The sequence below is a fragment of the Malaclemys terrapin genome, chromosome 1 (assembly GCF_027887155.1).
Source record: "Malaclemys terrapin pileata isolate rMalTer1 chromosome 1, rMalTer1.hap1, whole genome shotgun sequence".
NCBI lineage: Eukaryota > Metazoa > Chordata > Testudines > Emydidae > Malaclemys > Malaclemys terrapin.
In genome coordinates this window covers 242,185,733-242,206,431 of record NC_071505.1, presented here as the reverse complement: position 1 = coordinate 242,206,431, position 20,699 = coordinate 242,185,733, and the positions used below count along the sequence as shown (strand labels likewise).

The 20,699-nt window shown below is 40.9% G+C and overlaps 1 protein-coding gene across 2 annotated transcripts in view; it reads right to left on the bottom strand.

The window, feature by feature from the left end:
- RASA3 (RAS p21 protein activator 3) overlaps positions 1-20,699 on the bottom strand; it is a 284,524-nt gene that overhangs the window by 156,385 nt on the left and 107,440 nt on the right. For both annotated transcript variants that reach the window (XM_054010897.1, XM_054010887.1), the window contains exon 2: positions 1,362-1,479. In XM_054010897.1, the coding sequence (XP_053866872.1) occupies positions 1,362-1,438 (77 nt within the window). In that variant the 5' untranslated portion in view covers positions 1,439-1,479. The remainder of the gene's footprint in view (positions 1-1,361; positions 1,480-20,699) is intronic.

Here is a 20,699-nt window from a genome sequence, read left to right as displayed (position 1 = left end):
GATCATGATGGTCCCTTCTGGCCTTAAAGGCTGAGAGTCTGTGCCTAAATTTGTTCTCTCTATATTTTAGGCATTTTTGGGCCCCAACAGAAGTTCCACTCCTTGCTGTGAGTCTGTACCTATTCCATTCCATTCTACTATTTTACTCCTGGCTAGTTTAGTTTTATACTATACCTATCACACAGTACAGGAGCACCTTAGAAGCCATTTCTCCCAACTTCCAAGCCTATGTTTTAGGCATTGCTTATATTGGGGATTTATCCCAAAGGTAGCCATCACTGTAGCTGCACTGATGCAAATTCCTAGTGTGGACAGCCTATTGGCACTGGTGGTGCATTAAACCAAGGCAAACTGCGCCAGTGCAAATAGCTGTTTTTTCTGTCTGCACTACAGGCAAGCATCAGTGCAGCTATAATCTGATAGTTACAGTCGATTCAGATGTTGAAGGTAGACAAGGCTTTAGTCACAAGATCATAGGTCAGCAGCAGTGGGTATAATGAAGAGCACTACCACCAAGGAGGCCAGTAAGTGCCTGGAGAAAGAGGACAACTAGATTCTAATAAGGGGGTCAGCATCTTAGGATGTGTCACTAGGGAAAAAGCATTCCACACCTTCCTCCCAGGAGACAGTTATCCAGCAAGTAGGGAACGCAGAGAAAAAAATCTGACTTCTGAAACCCCTTTTTGCTCTTGCTTTGCCTGAATACCCAAGTGATCTAGTAGTTTCGAAGTGGCTGGAGGAGAAGGAAACACTCCCATTCACCACCAACTAACTGCCTCTCAAAAGAGCAAAGCTGGCCAGCTGCAGGAGAGAGGGATCTCAGAAAACTTAGCACTGTACCTGCCATCTCAGGATTTCGCTGTAACTGCTTTTCCCTTTCTTGTAGTCTAATTACCCTCTCCCCCACTTTTGCACCTCCAGGAACGTGCAGAACAAAACCCCACTGTGGTTTTCAGCTCTGATAGAGCAGCAGTTATAACAACAGTATGAAGGAAAAATCCCTGACAGTTGGATTAAATGGCACGGTTAAACTGACAGCTAAAAAGCATAAAGGAAGTTCAAAAGCAAGTAACCTAGAGAGCTGCATTAATTGTAACCTCCTTGGAAACTAATTATGTGCTTCCTCTCAGGACAAGAACATCTTCACATGTAAATGATAAAAACATATAGTTAGATGCCAGGCCATGAGTCCATAATAATGCTATTATTATAATCCTACAATTAAAAAAAATCAGCTATGTTCTTCTCCATCCCACCAAAGGATCTATTTGGAATACTATAGAAATATAAAATAAACAGAAATGTTCTAGAGTGTTAAAAGAACTGACTGAATATATCTGCACACAAGAAATATTTGTTACCATAGTGATTTCTCCACTATTTTGGTCCTGAAAACCTCCTCCTGGTCCAGGTTTACAGTACAGTAGCAATCCCTCATCTTGTTTGGCCCCGGATACGTAGGAAGATTTTTGGCTTCTCCTAAAGACAAAAAAATTCAAAGCAAACTTTAAATATGAGCAGATATTGACAGTATATCAATGGTTATATTAAAAATTATACACATTACTTTTTTATTTGCTCTACAATGCTTCCTACCAGGTCTTTATTTAGAAGAATATTTTCAGTCCTCTGACAGGAGCAATGCTCACGTAGAATGGCAGGCAGTATGCTGCAATATGGCAATGATAATGGAGAAAAAAATTCAAAAGCACTTAAGTCACTTATGAAAATACAACTCTGCACCTTAAATCCCATTGACTTTCAATGAAGCTTAGACACCCAAGTCATTTTTGATAAAACAGAGTTTGGGATAAAATTTTCAAACCACAAGAGACTGCAAATAAGGATTTTATCTACAGCTCTGCTACTCTCCAACATGTTAGCATGAGAAGTCACTTAAATGAGGCACCGGAACATGGAGTGTAACAACACTTATCTCATAAGGTGCTTTGAAGTTTAATTAATGCTTGTAAACCCCCCGAAGTTCTTTGGACAGAGGTACTGTTTAAGTGCCCGGCATTAAAATTAATTTGTTAGACAATACGTCTTTGATTATTTCAAAACTGCAACAAGAAACAATTACATATCCTGTATCTAAAAGAATAGGGCTGGAGAATGGAGGATAGACAAAGACACAGCAGTATAAAATTCAGATTATTTTTTTTAAACCCAGAAATGAGACTGGAATAGTAGTCTCTCCCTCTACAGGTCCTTCAACAAGCAAAATTGCAAACTAAGATTGCTTGGCACAGTGACAGTCCAAACAAAAGCCTAGGAAAAGAAATCAGATAACTCTCCCCACAGCTTCATTGAAACACCTTAGCACCACTTGGCAAGTGTTTTGACTTCAAGGCCAAGCCCTAACTCCTCTGAGAGCTTAAGGAAGCGTTCACTCTGCATGTGCTCTTGTTTGCACTTCTATGGTACCTACAGATTGTTATCAGATGTCACATGCACTAGAGCATGCTCCACTGATAAAATATAAGAGAAAAGGCAAGATCAGAGAGCAAAGCTTATTTGTGAACATAGATAGAAGACAGGAGTGAAATCTAAGCGACAGGAACAAGTGTAGCCTATTTATCAGGCATCTGCAGTTCAGTGCAAGTCAGTTCTAGGAGAAAAAAAAAATCTTTTTCAGTCCCCAATTCTCGCATAGCTTCACTAACAGGACCAATCTCACTTCATCCCAATCTCATTTTGAGACACACAATCTCTGCAGACATTAAGCCACATTCAGAGGTGGATCTAAATGGTCGTTTAAATGAATCAGCAAATGGATGCAACTTCCATGCTGATGTTGGAAAAAATGAGTTGTAGCAGTAAAAGCAATTCACGGGAAAAGAAGATTAAGCAGGCTCCCATCTTCTACTTTAACAGGAAGGCAAAAGGTGGTTTAGGTTGTAACATCTTTCTTGACCACAGGACAACCTGTGTGTCCCCTTGGGATGTAATTTACACTCATTTACGATTTAACTTGCATCATAGCATCTCTGCATTTGACCTATTACAGTAAGAATGCCACCCAAAATGATGTGCATTTGATCGCCAAGACCAACACCTGAAGACTTAACATAACAAATCTTTAATAATTTTCTACACTTAAAAGCTAGAATGTACAAAGCTATGTAGTTTGACAGACTTTTAACCCTTTATTTTTATAGCTGAAAGATGATAAACACAATTTGAAGTGTTACAATGTGGCCAATAAAGCTATATTTCAAGTTTGTTTTATTTTTCTTTTTTAAATTAAAAAAAGTTAACTTCTCTAAGACCTAGCTGATGCCACATGGTAATGCCTCAGTGCGTTCTTCCACTTATAGAAAAGTCAGGAGACAAATTACATTGGGTTTGTACAATTTACTACAGGGGTAGGCAACCTATGGCATGCGTGCCAAAGGTGGCACGCGAGCTGATTTTCAGTGGCACTCACACTGCCCGGGTTCTGGCCACCGGTCTGGGGGGCTCTGCATTTTAATTTAATTTTAAATGAAGCTTCTTAAACATTTTACAGACCTCATTTATTTTACATACAATAATTTAGTTACATATTATAGACTTAAAGAGACCTTCTAAAAACATTAAAGTTTATTACTGGCACGGGAAACTTTAAAATTAGAGTGAATAAATGAAGACTCGGCACACCACTTCTGAAAGGTTGCCAACCCCTGATTTATTACATCATAGACTATGTTCAAGGAAACTTCTTTTTCTCTCTGCCTTAGCCTCACCTCCTCCAAGTCCCAGGGAGGATTTTCCTTTCTAGTTTCACCTTTAATTGTATGCTGGGCCAGCGCCTTTCTGGCTGAAGCTCCCTCCAGAGGGAGTCAACAGGAAGCATCATAGGAGGGTAATAAGGAAACCTCCCTTGTGGGGGCTGAGCATATTACGAGGAAACTTTTCAATTTTCCAATTAGAAACATTTTTTTAAAAGGAAAACAACGTAGACTAAATTTGTGAATTTTCTCCTCTCCTAAAATGGCCTCTTTTCAGAAACTCTTGATTTTTGAATAGTTTTCTGTGATAGACAATGTCCTCTCTAGTATTATAAACCACTTAAATTCTAAAATAGCTAACTTTAATTTGAAGCCCATTTTGTTGCTTTTTAATACAAGAATTACAGTATAAAGATAAGGAGAATGCAGAAGTAGTGATGTATTTGGATTCTAATAAAAAAAAAAAACAAACAGTGGTTACTGGGTCTCAAAGTTTTATTTGACAAGGAAAACTCATCGGGACTGAAAATGCTGTTTATCATTGCCCTTCAGCGAAAGTATCTGAATTAGAGGCACAGAGGAAGAAAAGAGGGAACTTGTGATTTTAATTCTTCCACATTGAAGACCTTGACAAATCATGGAGGCTATAAACAAGGAGCTAACTGATCATTCCCACTTACCAATCATGTTACTGACTTAACCGAAGAGAGTCAAACCCTACGCCACACTATTTCTGTGTTAACTGAATATACCATATACCAACATATACCAAATAACTACTTAGGGTCTTATACAAGAACAATAATCTGAATTGTTTAGTGAGCAGTCAGAAAAATCAAGCAACACCTAAGGACTCTTAGCCCTCAAGCCAGACATTCAATGTCAACAAAACAAGCCCCTGTAGAATTTCAGCTGGTGTATAGTATAATTTAAACAAAATTTCCTTCTTTGGGGTTCTCTCACTACTGTCACTGGAGCTGAACAATTCTGTTTGCATTTGTTGGTCTGAAACAAAAACACTGATTAACTCACTATGTTAGAGAGACAAGGTAGGGGAGATACTATCTTTCATTGGACCAACTTCTGTTGATGAGAGAGAAGTTTTTGAGCTAGACAGAGCTCTTCCTCAGGTCTGGGAAAGTGACACTCAATACTTTTCCCAATTTCTTCTATTCCAGCTGCTGTAGACCCATTGCATTATGCATAGGTCTGGTCTAAAGGCCACTGAAGTCAATGAGAGTCAGTACTAGCAAAGCAAATTAATTATTCACATCCAAAATTAAGACATTTTGGACTGGCTCTGCAACTGAGTGGACTGCAGTACAGTATCTGTGATGCTGACTTCCCCTGCTGGTATGGAGTGTAATTACAGCTTAAGCGAGAACTGCCCTCTCCATGCAGCATAGAGAAAGTGGTGGCGTACGAAGAGATGTCAGAACAGAGAAACACAATAACCTAGAACGAAGAGGGAGGAATTTGTCTTCCCCAACTCTCACTCAGCTCCCTCCTCACTCCAAAATTCATGAGTCCCTTCTTGCTTAGGAAGAGGGATGAAGCAAGGCAAGGGATAAGGGCTCCCATGGCAGATGGCACATGAGGTGAAAGAGAATACTGCTTAGGTGCCTAGGGACATGCACCTGCTAAAACAGAACGAGAAGCAAAATAAGATTTTATTTTTTTCTTTTTGTAGGTGTGGGAAGAGACTCCTAAACAAACATCCAAAAAGATGGTCCCAAAAGAAAAAAGAAAAAGCTTAAAAATAATTGTCAATGTTTTGAGTCATCTAACACTTATCTGTTGAACAAAAACATATTTTGCACTATTTCCTTCCCTTCCTCCCCCCTTTGCAATATTACCTATGTTGTCAGATACCAATGCATCCACATTTAACCTTCAAGATTACACACACTTACACACCACATTGCACAGGTCTGGAATTCACATGGAGGGAACGGAGGGAGATGGCGAAATAATACAGCTACCAACCTGCCCAGTGCCTCCCCAAGAGGCCATGATACTGCTGCTGAAATGGAGTAATGCTAGCAAGTATCCTGGAGAGTTGGAGGGATCTGGTCTTATGTGGCTCTGCCAAGTTTGGGTGCAGATATTATGGACAGTTCCACTGGGATTGGGGGAGAGGGGGAAGATCCATGTAAATCAGGCCTCTGAAATCTGTAATTTTCTGGCCTTTTGGAGTGAAATATGCCAATCTTTGCACAACTAAATACCCATTATACACTCATATGCTATCTTATATTAAGTGCAATAGCACTTATAACACTACACCCCTTAAGGTAAATTTAGTTATGTATCCCACCAGCTTTATGTTTTGAGATCATCCAGCACTAGGAAACAACTTATATTGGATACATTTGATTTATTGAGTGGATGAAAGGGAAATCAATCCCCTTAGGCTTAGGCAAACAAAATCAGTGAAAAAACAGCTGAGCTTTCTACACCCTGGCATTCAATTTCAGGCAGTGGGCAGAGAAACTCAAGGACAGAAACAAAAAACAATCTGAAAAGGGCAATATATACACAAGCTATCATCAACAATGATTCACTTTGCTTCTATTGTACTCAGTACATATCCTCTGAACAATCTCACTTGCAAGCATGTCCAGAATAAAACAAAATGATGGTGTAAGCTAACCTCCTCCCAAACACACAGTTCTATCATTACCAGAAATTCTAACTTCTACTTTGAGGTTTCGAACAAAACATCTTTCAAGCTTTTATTTTCACTCCCCATAAAATGTGCATGAATCAGCAACGAGTCGAAAATGTAATGGCAGATTGATATATTTTCATCATCATTTATGCTGAAAGTATTCTTCATGTTTAGAACCCCTTGCCTGAGTAACTCAGGATGAGATGATCAGACCCTAACCAGGGCCGGCTCCAGGCATCAGCCGACCAAGCACGTGCTTGGGGCGGCACCTGGTAAGGGGTGGCCAATCTTGGGGTGGCGGGGGGCGCTCAGGGTTTTTTTTTGGGGGGAGGGGTTCGGTTGGGCAGCGCTGAGGGTGGGGTGGGTTGTTTTTGTTTTGGCGGCTGGGGCGGGGGGATTCGGCAGCGGCGCTCTGGGGGTGTTCGTCAGCGCGGCTTGGCGGTGGGGGTGTTTAGCGGCGCTCGGCGGGAGGTGTGTGGGGCGGCAGGAGAGTTGGGCAGCACGGTGCTCTGCGGTGTGTGTGTGTGGGGGGGGTGTTCAGCGGCGCTCCGTGGGGGACTGGGGGGTTCGGCGGCGCTCTGCGGGAGGTGTGTGTGGCGGCGGGAGGGTTCGGCAGTGCGGCGCTCCGTGGGGGGGGGGTGGTTCGGTGGCGCTCCGCGGGGGGCTGGAGGGGTTTGACGCTGCGGTGCTCCGCAGGGGGCTGGGAGGGGATTGGTGGGGGGGTTCGGCAGCGCTCCGCGGGGGGCTGACATGTTCGGCGCCGCTGTGCTCCGCAGGGGGTTGGGGGGCTTTGGCGGCACGGCGCTGGGGGGGGTTCGGCAGTGCAGCGCTCCACGCGGGGGGGGGTGGCAGCGCGGTGCTGAGGGGGGGGGTGTTATGGCGGCGCTATGGAGGGCGGCACTCTTTCTTTTTTTTTGCTTGTGGCGGCAAAAAAGTTAGAGCTGGCCCTGACCCTAACAAATCTGCAAATAGGACACAACGTAAGGTTAAATGCCACTAAGATGTAAGCCATTCTTTCCCTATTTTAGTATTCCATTTAGCCAGGCTTGCAATAATGTAGAGAAATGCTCAGGTGTACAATGATATTTCTGAAACATGTGCTGACTTTTAGAAATATATGTATATTGATCACCGGAGGCGGATGATGCACATCATCCCTTTATTGCATGTGGCAATTTCTTTTGTTATTTTAGGCATTGCAAAATATTAGTAAATCAATATGCATTGATGAAATAAATACTTCTCTGGACTATTAAAACAGACAATCAACTCATAACTGTCTGAATTTTAATCATCTTTAGTTACAAGGCAACATCCAAAACTAATGTAACAAATTTTGGAAAAAAATTGTTTTTAAAATGTATTTACTTTGTGCATTTAACAGCGCTTTGTCCAACTGGCTATGAATAAGGCATCTGTGCATGGTCAGCTACACCATATGCGTTGTCTTTCACAAAGATGAAGGGACGAGAGAAACATTTTAAAATAGGAAATTGATTAAATCCACAAAATTGGTAGGCATACTCAAGGACAATTATACTATTGCACCTCATTTATAATATCCTAAACTCAAGGAATTATTGTTTTTCCTACCTTCTTCCTTTATGTAACAATGCCTTTAAGATCACCGCAATTTTCTTATGTTGAGGGTAAATCAAAAATCCAATGTTATCTAATCAAGCAATATGTAAAAATGAAATCTATTTAAAAAGCCAGTTGTGATTATAAATATTCAATTTCTTTGAATAGGTTTATCTTTGTTGCTTTAATGCTTTAGCTTGATATTAAATAGAGCAAAAATCCATAGCATGCACACACGCCCCCACACACACGCTTACGGTTCAACAACAAAAAGGCAGACTATTAGATTTCTAAATCAGGTCACACATAGCCATCTGTGAAGCAATTCCAGAGTCTGGAGAACCAGATTTTTAGCTGATCTGCTCTTAATGTAAGTCATTACCTGCCAGCATGTTACATGATAGAATTGTTTGTTTTGTTATGAGGATCAAGTTAAAAATATAATTTGTCACCTCAGAACAAATTTGTTTCAACCACATTTGTGTGCACAATTCCCCAAACCCCCACACTTCTCCCACTGTCTTGTCAACTCCAGTTGTCTCAGACAAACATCTCCTTTGGACTATTCCTTTGCCTTCAGAAACTCCATCTTTTCAAAACTGGAATGCGTCTTCAAGTATTTGTCTGTATTGGTCACTACGTGCCTTGTGCATACAAGATCAGAATCTCTGAACTGCAGTGCCCATCTGGCCGTGGCTACATTCCGCATGTCCTTCTACCTCCAACCCAGAGGGCATAAAAGGTAGACCTGTTGTAACTGTCCCTCAGTTCCCTCCTACCGCATATGGCTGGAGAACGGAACCATACATATCCTTAGCTTAGGTAAATCGAGGCTTAATTTTTACTAACAATTCTCTCTTTTCCCTTTTATTTTTATTTCCACAAACCCCCAAAGATTTTATTAATTCCATTTGGTGCCTCATGACACTACCATCCATAATGGCGATACAAAACCATCATGTTTTCAGACCTGCCTGTCTTCTAACAGTTTAATTCTCCTCAACAGACAGCTGCTGTCTATTTTACCCTGTTGAGAGCCATGTGCCTAATCACTGATTGATCTGCCAATCATTCTTCACAAAGACAAGAAAATATAGGGACATCAGTCTGAAATAGTATCTTCCAGAGCAATCCATGAAAAGCACATTAGATCCTTGGGACTGAAGACTGTGCTACAAGATGGGATTTTTCCACAAAGAAAATCAGTCTAATCACCCACCTAACCAGCAGGCAGAAGATGCCCAAGCCAGTAAGAGTATGGCCCTGGCACTGTCAGGGCCAGGGCCAAAGCAACCAAAAACCAATTTGGTACCAAGAGCACCTCTGGTACCAATGTCTGGTACCACAACAGCAACTCAGATGCAAGGGAGATCAGTGCATTGCACTCAACATAACTCTCGACACCAATCTTCTCCGAAGACAAGAGAAGTAGAGAACTGAAAAAAGCCACTTGCTTTCCCTCTCCTCCCAGGGGCATAACACAATGCACTCTCACAGTATACGAGCAAATGTCATGTGTCAACCTCTGGTTTGGCACCAAAGGACTTTGAGACAACTGTGGTATCTACATCCAGTAGAGACATCTCAATGCCAAAACCATCAGAGTTGGCACCAACAATAGAAGCTCTAATTGTCCCGGTCGATCTATTGCTAATGGAGGGAACCATACCTGTAGTACTGAAATAATCCTTTTGGCACCATCCACTACATCACAGCTCATGTTATGAATGTCTCCCCAAATATCAGCACCACCAATGGAGAGGATATTTCCTCCTCCACCTTTTCTGACCACAAACAGCTCTACAACTCCCAGCCAGGAACGCTCCCCATGATCGGGAGAGTGTCCATCCCTCCGAGGCATATACGCTAATCGCAAGAGATCAGCCACTTAGCCAAGTCAATATATAACTCAGATCTTACCCAATAATCACACTGATGCCAATCCTATGGTAACTAAAAGTTAAAGTTTTAATAATAAAAGGAAAGAAGAAGAGAATTAATAATGGTTAACAGATTATATATATACAAATAATTACAAAGTCCTTATATCAGGTTTGTAGCAGTGATGGAAGAGACTGCTGGCTTGTAAAGTCTCTCTGATGATCTTCCAATCTTTTGGAAGATCCTCAGTCCATAGTTTTAAATTGTAAATCGACAGTCAAGAGAACCAGGGCAGGAAAGAGGCAAAACGGAGATCTTAGGAGTCTTTTATATCCTCTGCCATATTCCTGGAAATTTACTGTCTCTGTTTATGGAAAAGTTACTGGCCTAAGTTGGAGCCCAGCGTCACTTGAGCATATTGTATGTCCTTACATGGCTTGATGACTCACAGGAGCAGACATATCCTTGCTGTGGCATCCACAGGAAGAGCTATTTGGATGAAATGAGTTTCTTCTATGGCCCATTGTGAGAGCTAATATATAGTTGTCTGGCTTTAATGTAAATTTCACCTGGTGGGTGTGACCCAGGAATAGAACACATATGTATGATGCTAGTATATAGTCAATAGTCCTAACTTCAAATAGGATAATCATACTTAGCAAATCATAAAGTTTCCATTGACAGCTTACATGACATACTTCGTACAAGATTTGTTGCAATTGTATAACAGTGTCAATATCAAGGATATAAATGGTCATTCAATCATACTGCATTAAAACAACTTCAGAGGCACCTCCCGCCCCAAAATCACTGACTATGGAGAGAAATGCTACTAAACTTTGTACAACAGCTGTTCTAGCACTCTCTGTGAGACTGTACCCAAGACTACTGTAAGACTGTTTTTGTGCTAGCTGCTGGGTAACAGACTCACTGTATATCCCTCACAGATGTGTTCTTATCATTTGGACCATTAAAAGCCACTGCACTGCCAGGCTTCTGCACCCTTTCAGGCTGTGCCACCACTGGAAAGTTGGTCAGAAAGACCAAATTATCTTACTGGAAGGCATTTGATTCAGGGGTGGCCCGTCCATATAGGCGAACTAGGCGGTCGCCTAGGGTGCCAAGTTAAATGGGGTGCCAAAGTCGAGGGGAAAAAAGAAAAAAAAAAAAGAAAAAAATACGAATAAAATAACGAAGATGTCATTATTTCAATTCCCGTGCACAGAGGGAATATGAATTATAAATTATTGCTCTACATTTCTGAGAAGTTAATAATATGTCAAATCTTATTTATTGCAAAAATAAATATTTTAGTGATTTTTTTTTTCAATTTGCGACGTGGGGTCAAGATGACCCACTCCGCAATTTTGATAAGCAATAACTCAGCCAAAATGAAACACATCTGCCAGCGGCAATAGCTGCAATGCTAGTGACACCTAACTCGAATATACATCAAGGTCACATAGCCGGAAATTCATGTAGAGTGGAGATATCGCAAGTTGATACATGTCAAACGGTCATTTTCACAAACACATCGCAGGTAGATGGTTAAGAATTGAGCGACTACTATAGAAAATTGTGTTTCTTCGTGCCAAAGAACAAAGAATAACATCTCTCAGCATTATAAATCCAAAATGTGAGTATCTTTAAGCGTTATTATTGGGCTGTGTAATGATGAACTTTTCTTTTTATAACTGATTCACATGTAATAAATAAGGTCCATAAAAGAAAAGTAACAGCATTAATGCTTAATAGACCAAGAAAGTGATGATGTCACTCTCCAAGCGAGTAACCGTGAGGAAGGGGATTACTTTCCAAACAACCGGTGTCTGGTTATAATGTCGAAAAAGGTCATTTTGTTTCCATATAAATGCTCTGTTTTAATAGGTGAGTGCATGTTACTAATCACTGAACCTTTAAGCAGTGAAAAAACAGTTGGGATGGCTGCAATGTGGTTTAAATCACCAACCATGAGGTGGGGGTATGTCAGCCATCCTTAACGCTGTGCTGCTTGCAGTCAGGAGCACAATACATAATATTCAAATGCCCCATGGCAGAAAAAGAAAACCCTCAGGAGCAGAGTATCAAACAAAAGGCTGAGAAGGAAAAGGACCAAGCAAAACAATAGGGATCCTTCCTGAAATATCTTCTCTTAAATCCAAATAAAGATGGAAGCAGTTCACGGCATCCAGATGAAGGAATTTTATTTGGAGAGGAGATTAGCTCACATCCGCATGGAAGCAGTTTGAAACATCAAGATGAAGGTATAGCATATCCACAAAAAAAGCAGTTTGGAAACTCAAGATGATGGAAACTTACTTCTAGATGAAGGAAGCTCACAGCATCAGACTGATATGGAAGTGAGAAAATGTATTCACCTTCAGAGACCCATGCAGAAATTGAAGTAAATGAAGTAGAAGGAAGAAGGGATGAGGAAGTTACAAACAAGTTGCAGTATGGGGACCCAGCTACATGGCCCACATGTGATGACAGTGTATGACAAATTCTCGTGCAACATGGACCCGAACAAGTTCATGAATTTCCCTTCCCTAAGTCTGGAAATAAAAGAAAACTCTGCTCAGCATTACAAGAGGAAACTCATTAATGGGGAAGAAATTCATCGAAACTGGTTACAATATTCAGTGTTGAAGGACTCTGTGTTTTGCTTTTGCTGCAAGTTGTTTAGAAATCAAGCAACTGATACATCACTTACTGAAAATGGTTCGAAGGACTGGAAAAACGTATCTTCAATTCTCTCTTAACATGAAAATGGTACAGAACATTTGGAATGTTTTCAAAATTGGAAAGACCTTGAATTACGATTGAAAAAAGGAAAAACTATTGATGAAGAAAATTTATGTGTGATCAAGGAAAAAGAAGAATATTGGCAACAAATAGAGTGTCTGATTGCTTTAGTGAGAGTTCTCGGTGGGCAAAATTTAGCATTCCACGGCTGCGGTAGAAATGAAAAATTATATACTCCAGGTAATGACACTTGTTAAAATTTGTTGAATACCAACTTTGTTTGATCCAGTGATGAAGGAGCGTCTACATAAAATAACCGACCATGAAACACACGTTCATTACTTAGGAAAAAATATGCAGAATTAACTCATTCAAATCTTAGCAGATGCCATTAAAATTGTAGAAGCTGCCCATTCTGCAAAAGACTTTTCAATAATTCTGGACTGAACACCAGATGCGAGTCATGTTGAACAAATGACTATTATTCATTTTGTGGATATGGAAAATTCTGCAGATGAAGATAATGTTGAAGTGCTCATAAAAACATTTTTTGGGTTTCATACCACTGAAGGAGACGACTGGAGTATTTATGACAAACTATTCTACAAGAGCTTGAAACAATGTCATTATCTGTTGAAAACTTACGTGGCCAAGGCTAAGATACTGGGAATAATATGAAGGGTAAAGACAATGGTGTGCAAAGGAGAATGATGGAGATCAATCCTAGGGTCTTTTTCGTTCCTTGCAGTGCGCATTCTCTGCATTTGGTTGTCAATGATGCTGCTAGATGCTGTTTGGAGGCAAGCAGTTTCTTTGACCTGGTGCAACGTGTTTATGTGTTTTTCTCAGGCTCAACACGCCGTTGGGAGATTCTGACTCACCATGTGAATTCTCTAACTGTGAAACCACTTAGACAAGATGGGAGAGTCGCATTGATGCCTTGAAGCCTCTTCACTATGAACTTGGAAACATTTATGATTCCCTAATTGAAATTTCTGATGAAACTACCTTTACTGGATCATCTAGCAACATGGCATGTTCAGATGCAGAATGGCTTTTCCAAGTTCAAATTTGTGACTTCACTCATTTTGTGGTATAATATCCTTTTCGAGATTAACCTCACTAGTAAGCAGCTTCAGGAAAAGAACTTGAACATATATTCTTCTATTCAAAAACTGCAGCAAACTAAAAATATTCTGGAGGAATTCAGAAGTGATGAAGGATTCAAAAGAACACTGGTAGAGTCTTTCGAGCTTGCTGAAGAAATAGACTTTCCGACAGAATTTAAACCATTCAGCAAAAGAAACAGCAGTTTTCATATGAAGGACGAGATACACCCACTGAGAACCCAAAACAAAGGTTCAAGGTGAATTTCTGCTCCACAGTCCTTGATACTGCTATTCACTCGGTTGGCGAAAGATTTCAACAGATGCAGCAGCTACAGTCAGTATTGGCTTTCTATATGATATCCACAGCTTGCAAAAGAAAACAGCAAAACATATACGAGAATATTGTATAAAACTGGAGTCGGCATTGACTCATGAAAATTCAAAAGACATTGATGCTACAGATTTGTGTAGTGAACTTCAGACTTTTTCAAGACTACTTAAGAAACATTACACTCCTGAAGTAGTATTGAAGTTTGTGAGGTTATTTTCACAAACAGTTTTCCAAATATTTTTATAGCTCTATGCATTCTTTCAACTTTGCCAGTTTCCATAACTAGTGGGGAACGTAGCTTCTCACAGTTAAAATTGATAAAAACATATCTGCGTTCAACAATGGACCAAGAGACTTGTTGGACTTGCCAGACTTGCCACAATGTCAATAGAGCATGAAATAGATGGAAAACTGGATCTAAAAGAACTAGTGACTGAATTTTCAAAACTTAAAGCAAGAAAAGTCATGTTTTAAGAGCACAGTTTTTTATTTGGAGTGTTTTGTAAATACAGGCTAAAGTTCATTGAAGAGTTTTCTTATTTCTTTCTGATGGTAATGGCAGTTAAAGCAGGATAGCATAATGGATGATTTTGGATTTGTAATAAAAAATTAACATTTTTAATGCATTTTTATTTGAAATCGGACTGAAATATCATCTAGCTGTCATGTACAAATCTATTCTGAAATTTTCGTGTCTCTATTTTATCTGATCTCAGAAACGTTGGACAGACAGATGGACAGACAAACCAAATAATTAAGCCTCTGTTTTAAAATAAATGCTTAAAAAAACATTAAAAGGAAAAAATGGGCAAAATGTTTCCCAGTTTACCAAAAACCTCAGCCTAGATCTGCCCTTGAGGTTTGGGGGTGGGGGCACCAATCGCATGGTTTGCCTAGTGCACCAGTTACTGGCAGCTAGTCGAGGGCCGCCCCTGATTTGATTCAACCTGTGAAGACACTCTCCTCATTCTGGAACGGCTGAGAGAAAGACAGACACTGATAAGGGCATAAGTGCACTGGAGGTGCTCACATGCAGAGTATTCCATTTGAAGACCAACATTATGATACTTGCAGAGCTACGTTGGTGAATGTTTCCCAAGAAGCAGAAAAACAGAGGAAAAATTGCCACCAACAAAGGGTGCATTGATACCTGGTATTAAGAGGGCAAACTATCAAGCAATGGAATGTCTCTGGGATGATCGAATGCATCCAAAACTACCCTCCCCTATTGGGCCTGGATAGGTCTTAGAGGATAGTTAATCACACCAGTTATGCGCGCCACAAAAATCAATCCTTCAGCTAATCAGATGCTCATGTGCAAAGACCAGATGCTCACCATCCTTCAAATATATGGCCAGTAGTCTGCCTTGAATGGAGATGTGCAAGTGTGACACAGACAAGGATCAGTGTGACAATGTGTCTAGTGGTGCCCTAGACAGAGACTACATTGGTGATGACTTTGATAAATAATTGTTTTCAATCCTACATGTCAAGGCTAACTTTCCTAGGATTAGCCAAGATCAATGTCATATATAAGCAATCCATCCCCGTGTTAAAGTATAATGAAAAAAATGTTTATTTTTAAACATTTTCTTGAATATATAGCTACATAATTGTTCTAGGTCTGTCATGTTTGCTACTACCCTTTTCCTGGGAGAAAGGGCTTTCAAGTGATACCCAACTCAACCACTTTTGAAGACACTGAATTATAAAAATTTCCATTAACTGGATCACCTAGTGATGGGAGGTGGAGGTGGGGGAGGGAGGAGGGCAGCAAGTGCCCCCTGCCTGCCACACCACAGAGGGTGACACCATTGGAATTATGATTCTGAAGATTTTACGGATTCAGATGACACCTCCCTTACCATTCCATCACTAACTTGCCCTCAGAATGAGATTTTACTACATTCTTCTCCCAGACCATATGGTACGTTACATTCTTGCAATGATTCAAAATGATCATCAGCTGGTCACACTTCAGTCACACCAAGCAATTTGCTATCAAGAGCCAGGCCAGCCATTTCCCTGAGATGTTCTAACCAACCATAAGAAAACAACAGGGGTTGGGAAGTAATTTTACCTTGTACAGTTTGTTTTGATACGTACACTAACATGTGAACATTATGTCCATGAGATGTCTTCTACTCCATCTACTGTCATCTGTATTGTGGCAGATAGTCTCTTCTTTTTCCACACAAATTTAAATGCATTTGACTATTCATGTTGATCTCAGTATGCGCTGTGATATCATTTGCTATTACAATTAGATGTTCTTGTTAATGTAACCCTTTTGGGGTTTAGAGAGCATGGCCCCTTTAAATCTTTGTCCTACGTGGGGAGGGGGAGCAGTGAGAGAAAGGAGGGAAACTCCAGGATGTGGCTCTGGGGCTTCAGAGAGAAGGGTTGCAGCCCGCAGGCCCTCACAAAGCGAAGCAGCAGAGAACCTGCCTGACGCTTGGGAAGGACAGTGACAGGGCCGCCCAGAGGGGGGGAGGAGGCAAGGGGGCAATTTGCCCCAGGCCCCGAGCCCCGCAGGGACCACCACGAGAATAGAGTATTTTATAGTATTGCAACTTTTTTTTAATGGAAGGGGCCCCCAAAATTGCTTCACCCCAGGCCCCCTGAATCCTCTGGGCAGCCCTGGACAGGGCAGCCGATCGGGGATATCCCAGGACAGGAGCCAGGAGGAACACTGTGCCAGGGAGGAATCGCCCGACAAGGACAGACTGGAGCACGACCCAGTTTCACTGCTGCCCAGAGCTGCATGGGGCTGTCAGTACTGGGGCTTGTGACTCTGCATTGGAAATAAGGAGGGAGGCTGCTAGCTAGTTAAGTGGGGAGGTCATCGCTCTGTGTCGCTTTGCGGAGAGCGGCAGAAGAGGGCACTGAAGGGGTTTGTAGGGGAAAGTTTACTGGCGCCAAAGACAACCAGGAGCACCCAAGACTCACTACTGGACTGGAAATTTGCTCAGGACTCCTGAACTCTGTGTGCAGACACACTGCTCAGTGTCTGCCCTTTCAGACTGTGCTACCACTGGGCCCGTGGGGCCTTGGTCTGTTCTACTGCTCCCTCTATATTTCCCCTTGTTGTTTTTCTCCTCTCATCCCTCTGTAAATAAATATTTCCCTTTCCTATATCCATTGTACTTTTCCTGTGGGTGGGTGTGTTCACTCTGGGGGAGTTGGAACAGGTGCTCCTGGTGAGGATTTTTCCTGCTGCATTCCTGCGCGCGCTACTCTTGGTCAGAGCGGCCTGCAGAGCAGACTCCATCTTGGCTACGAGGGTGCTAAAGTTACATTAAAAGTCTCTGGAACACATTTTTGGCAACACTATTTAAGTAAAATATGTTAATCAATTGTACTGTGTGATGTCTGGGTACATTCATTTCTATCTTAGGGTTTTTTAGAATGTGCATCACCATGATAAACACATCACAGGTAAATTAAATCTGCATAGTCCATAGTGGACTTAATAGAATTTTCTGTTCTTCTCCCTTCTTTCTTGGGAAGCGTGGGTATTTGTATTTAAGGGGCTTTCTTGTTTGAAGGTGTGAAGACCAAAGCCTTAGTCCATTGTCAGTCTTGGGTATTTATAGGGATCCTATCACCACAATATCTGAACACCTCACAATCTTTAATACATTTATCTTCACAACCTCTCTGTGAGATAGGGAAGTGCTACTTGTCCAGTATGACAGATTGAGAACTGTAGCACAGAGAAACTAAGAGCCACGGTTACACAGGACATCTATGTCAGAGCTGGAAAATGAACCCAAGTCTCCCAAGTCTTAGGTTAGTGCCCTCCTTCTTTGTATTGGAATTCAGTGGTGATGTACTCATGGCAGCCCATCCTGTTGAAGCTGACATTCAGTCCCAGGTGCAGTGAATTACAGTACTCCCATCTGGAAGTGGCAACATATGGATAACTGTGGCCAGATCCTCATCCGAAAGGATTACAGATTCCTAGCAAGATATTGGAGGAAGAAGGCTGTTTTCTACCAATGATACCTAATTATCTAGGGTTAGTGATGGGTCAGACAGGACCCCCAAACTTTGCACCAATCTGATGAACAAATGAGTATAAAGGGTAGGTAGAGGCTTTTGATGGAAGAGAATGTAACCCTTTCCAGTTCTTCAAAGAACTTCCCCCTTCCAACTAGCATCAACTTAGTTTGAACTAATTTTTAAAAGGTCTATTTCTTCCTCTGTTTGCTTTACAACAATTGTGTGGTCTGAAGAAAATAATTTACATTAACAAACCTATCACATCTGAAGTCACTGGATTTGACTACTGAGTTTAACTGAATTTAAAAAGCCACTTGGAGGCAGGGGGGTAAAAAAAAAAGTGTCTAATAAAAGTGAAGCCGTTTTGTACGCAAAGACACTTTGCAGTGATCTTTTAAAACCAGAGACTGCCTAATAAGGGTGATGTCTTAAACAGGTTTCACTACAGTTAGCCAGTTTTCCCAGTTGCATTCTGAGATGGTAAGCTTTCCGGTTCCTTTGATCTGATTTTCATTTCGGATTTGTGGAAGACCCTTTGGGATCAACATGTTAACAAGTAATAGCACAGTTGGGTAACTAGTTAGCTTTTTAATTACTTTTCAGCTTGACTTCTATTTTGAAGAATGCTGTTTTGGATTGAGATGTCTCTCATGTGACTTCCAAGCTGCATGTGCAAGAGTTCTTGAGACTTTTCCTAATGTTTTTAGCAGTGCAGGGACTGGCTGTAGGTTTTTTTGCACTCCTTAAAACTGATAAATTGTGACCTTGTTTAAAGCATTTGGTTTGTGCAGTTTCTTTTTTTAATATTATTTTTGTAAGTGAATTAAGGCCACTTAGAGTCTGAATGAGTGTGTCCACACAGGACTTAATGTAGTTTAACTAATCCACTTTAAATTCATACATTTACTTGATTCAGATTAGCTTTCCTGATTATCCCCATATAAAAATGCTCACTGAAAATATTTTATCCCAACACAGACTGAAAGTTTTGAAATCACTGAACATCTGTTGAGGGAGAGAGAGTATCAAAACTGAAGGATGGGTAAAGCAGCCAAGAGGAAGTAACTTTGAGGTGTTTTTCCATGTGCTGGACCAAACAGTTAATAATTTAAGCTATTTTTAGAGGAATAATATAAAACAGAAAATACACATAATTAATTTTAAGTGTCCATTAATATGCGACCAAAATTCTATATTGAGCCTTTTAAGTGTTTCAGAATACCATCATACTTCAAACAGTTCTTCACATGATTGTGGTGCTAGGAAGTCTGATCAGCATCCGTGGCCAACATGTATAATGTCCTTGTACATTTCTGTAGCATGACCAGGAATAGTTTTCTGAGCAGGAAGTAATCTCTGTAAATATTCTATATAAATGAAATTAAATTTACAAATGACAAAGTATTCACCAAGCAACCTGATACTCATTTAGTTAATTTGTTTCCAGACTACTTCATTGTGTTCAAGGGGCCACAACTGTGTGGAAATAAGACAAAAATGGCAAAGGAATAATTTGTCATTTCCCTGTTTTAGGGCATTAATCATCCAAATCACCATAAAAAAATAACACTGAGACCGCTTACTTTATTACTTTATTTGTAAGGTTTCATTTACAAAATAAAACCAGATGTGTGATTACAAATATGATAATTGCCTAGGAGTTGAAGCATTGCCAGCAGAATAAGAAACTAACTAGAAATAGTCTGTTTTCTTCAATAATTCGGTTGCCCATAATTGTCTTTGCTTTAAGACTACTCAATCAGAAATGCCAATGTTAATAAAAAAAAAAAAACCTCACCACTCCTTTGGTCAAGTTTTAGTCCAAGTTCAGACAGAACAAAATTTTCAATCGCCTGGCTCAAAAAGGCAGCCTAAACACTTAAACAGGACCAATGGTGTTTCTCATATTCAAGATAACCTTGAAAGCCAGGCTAACTGAGGAACGTTTCTCCTTCCAAAAACAAGACCTCCCACAACAGCTTTACTATTCTGTTCTCAAGTTTAAGACTCATGAGGGCTGGAAGTTTTCCTTGGCACCTCTCATGTCCATATGCAAGACCCATCTCTTTGCCTTAGGTTACTCTGAACAATGCAAAGTTTTTTGAAAGCCAAAACCTCACACACATTCCCCTCTATCTTGGGGGTTAGAAAAGGTAAGCATAGGGAGACATCAACCTACCCAGCAGTGAAACTGTGGTACTCTTGTGCAAGGCAATGTAGACAACTGACATTCTTAGATACTAGTGTTCTATTGGTACATGCATTCCTCAGGGCAGGGGTCTCAAAGTCCCGGTCTGTGGGCCATCTGTGGCCCAAGAACCTCCCCACCGTGGCCTGTGGAGGAGAGACCCATGCAGCCACACTGCTGGCTCTGTCTGCTGCAGGCACGCCCCCCCCCCACAGCTCCCATTGTCCCTCTCCCCCAGCCAGAAATACCATCACTAGTTGCTGGGCAGAGTCAGCCATGGAGGCAGCGTCGTTTATATTCATTATGGAAAAAAGTAAGTCAAAACACTGAACACAACTATCTAATGCACACCTTGCTGCACTCTTGAAGGTTTCAACTGCTCAGTCACTGAGGCCAAACATCAACAAACTGACAGAACTGAAGCGTTGCCAGGTGTCTGCAAACACAAACTCTCTGGCAGTGAAGAATTATATAA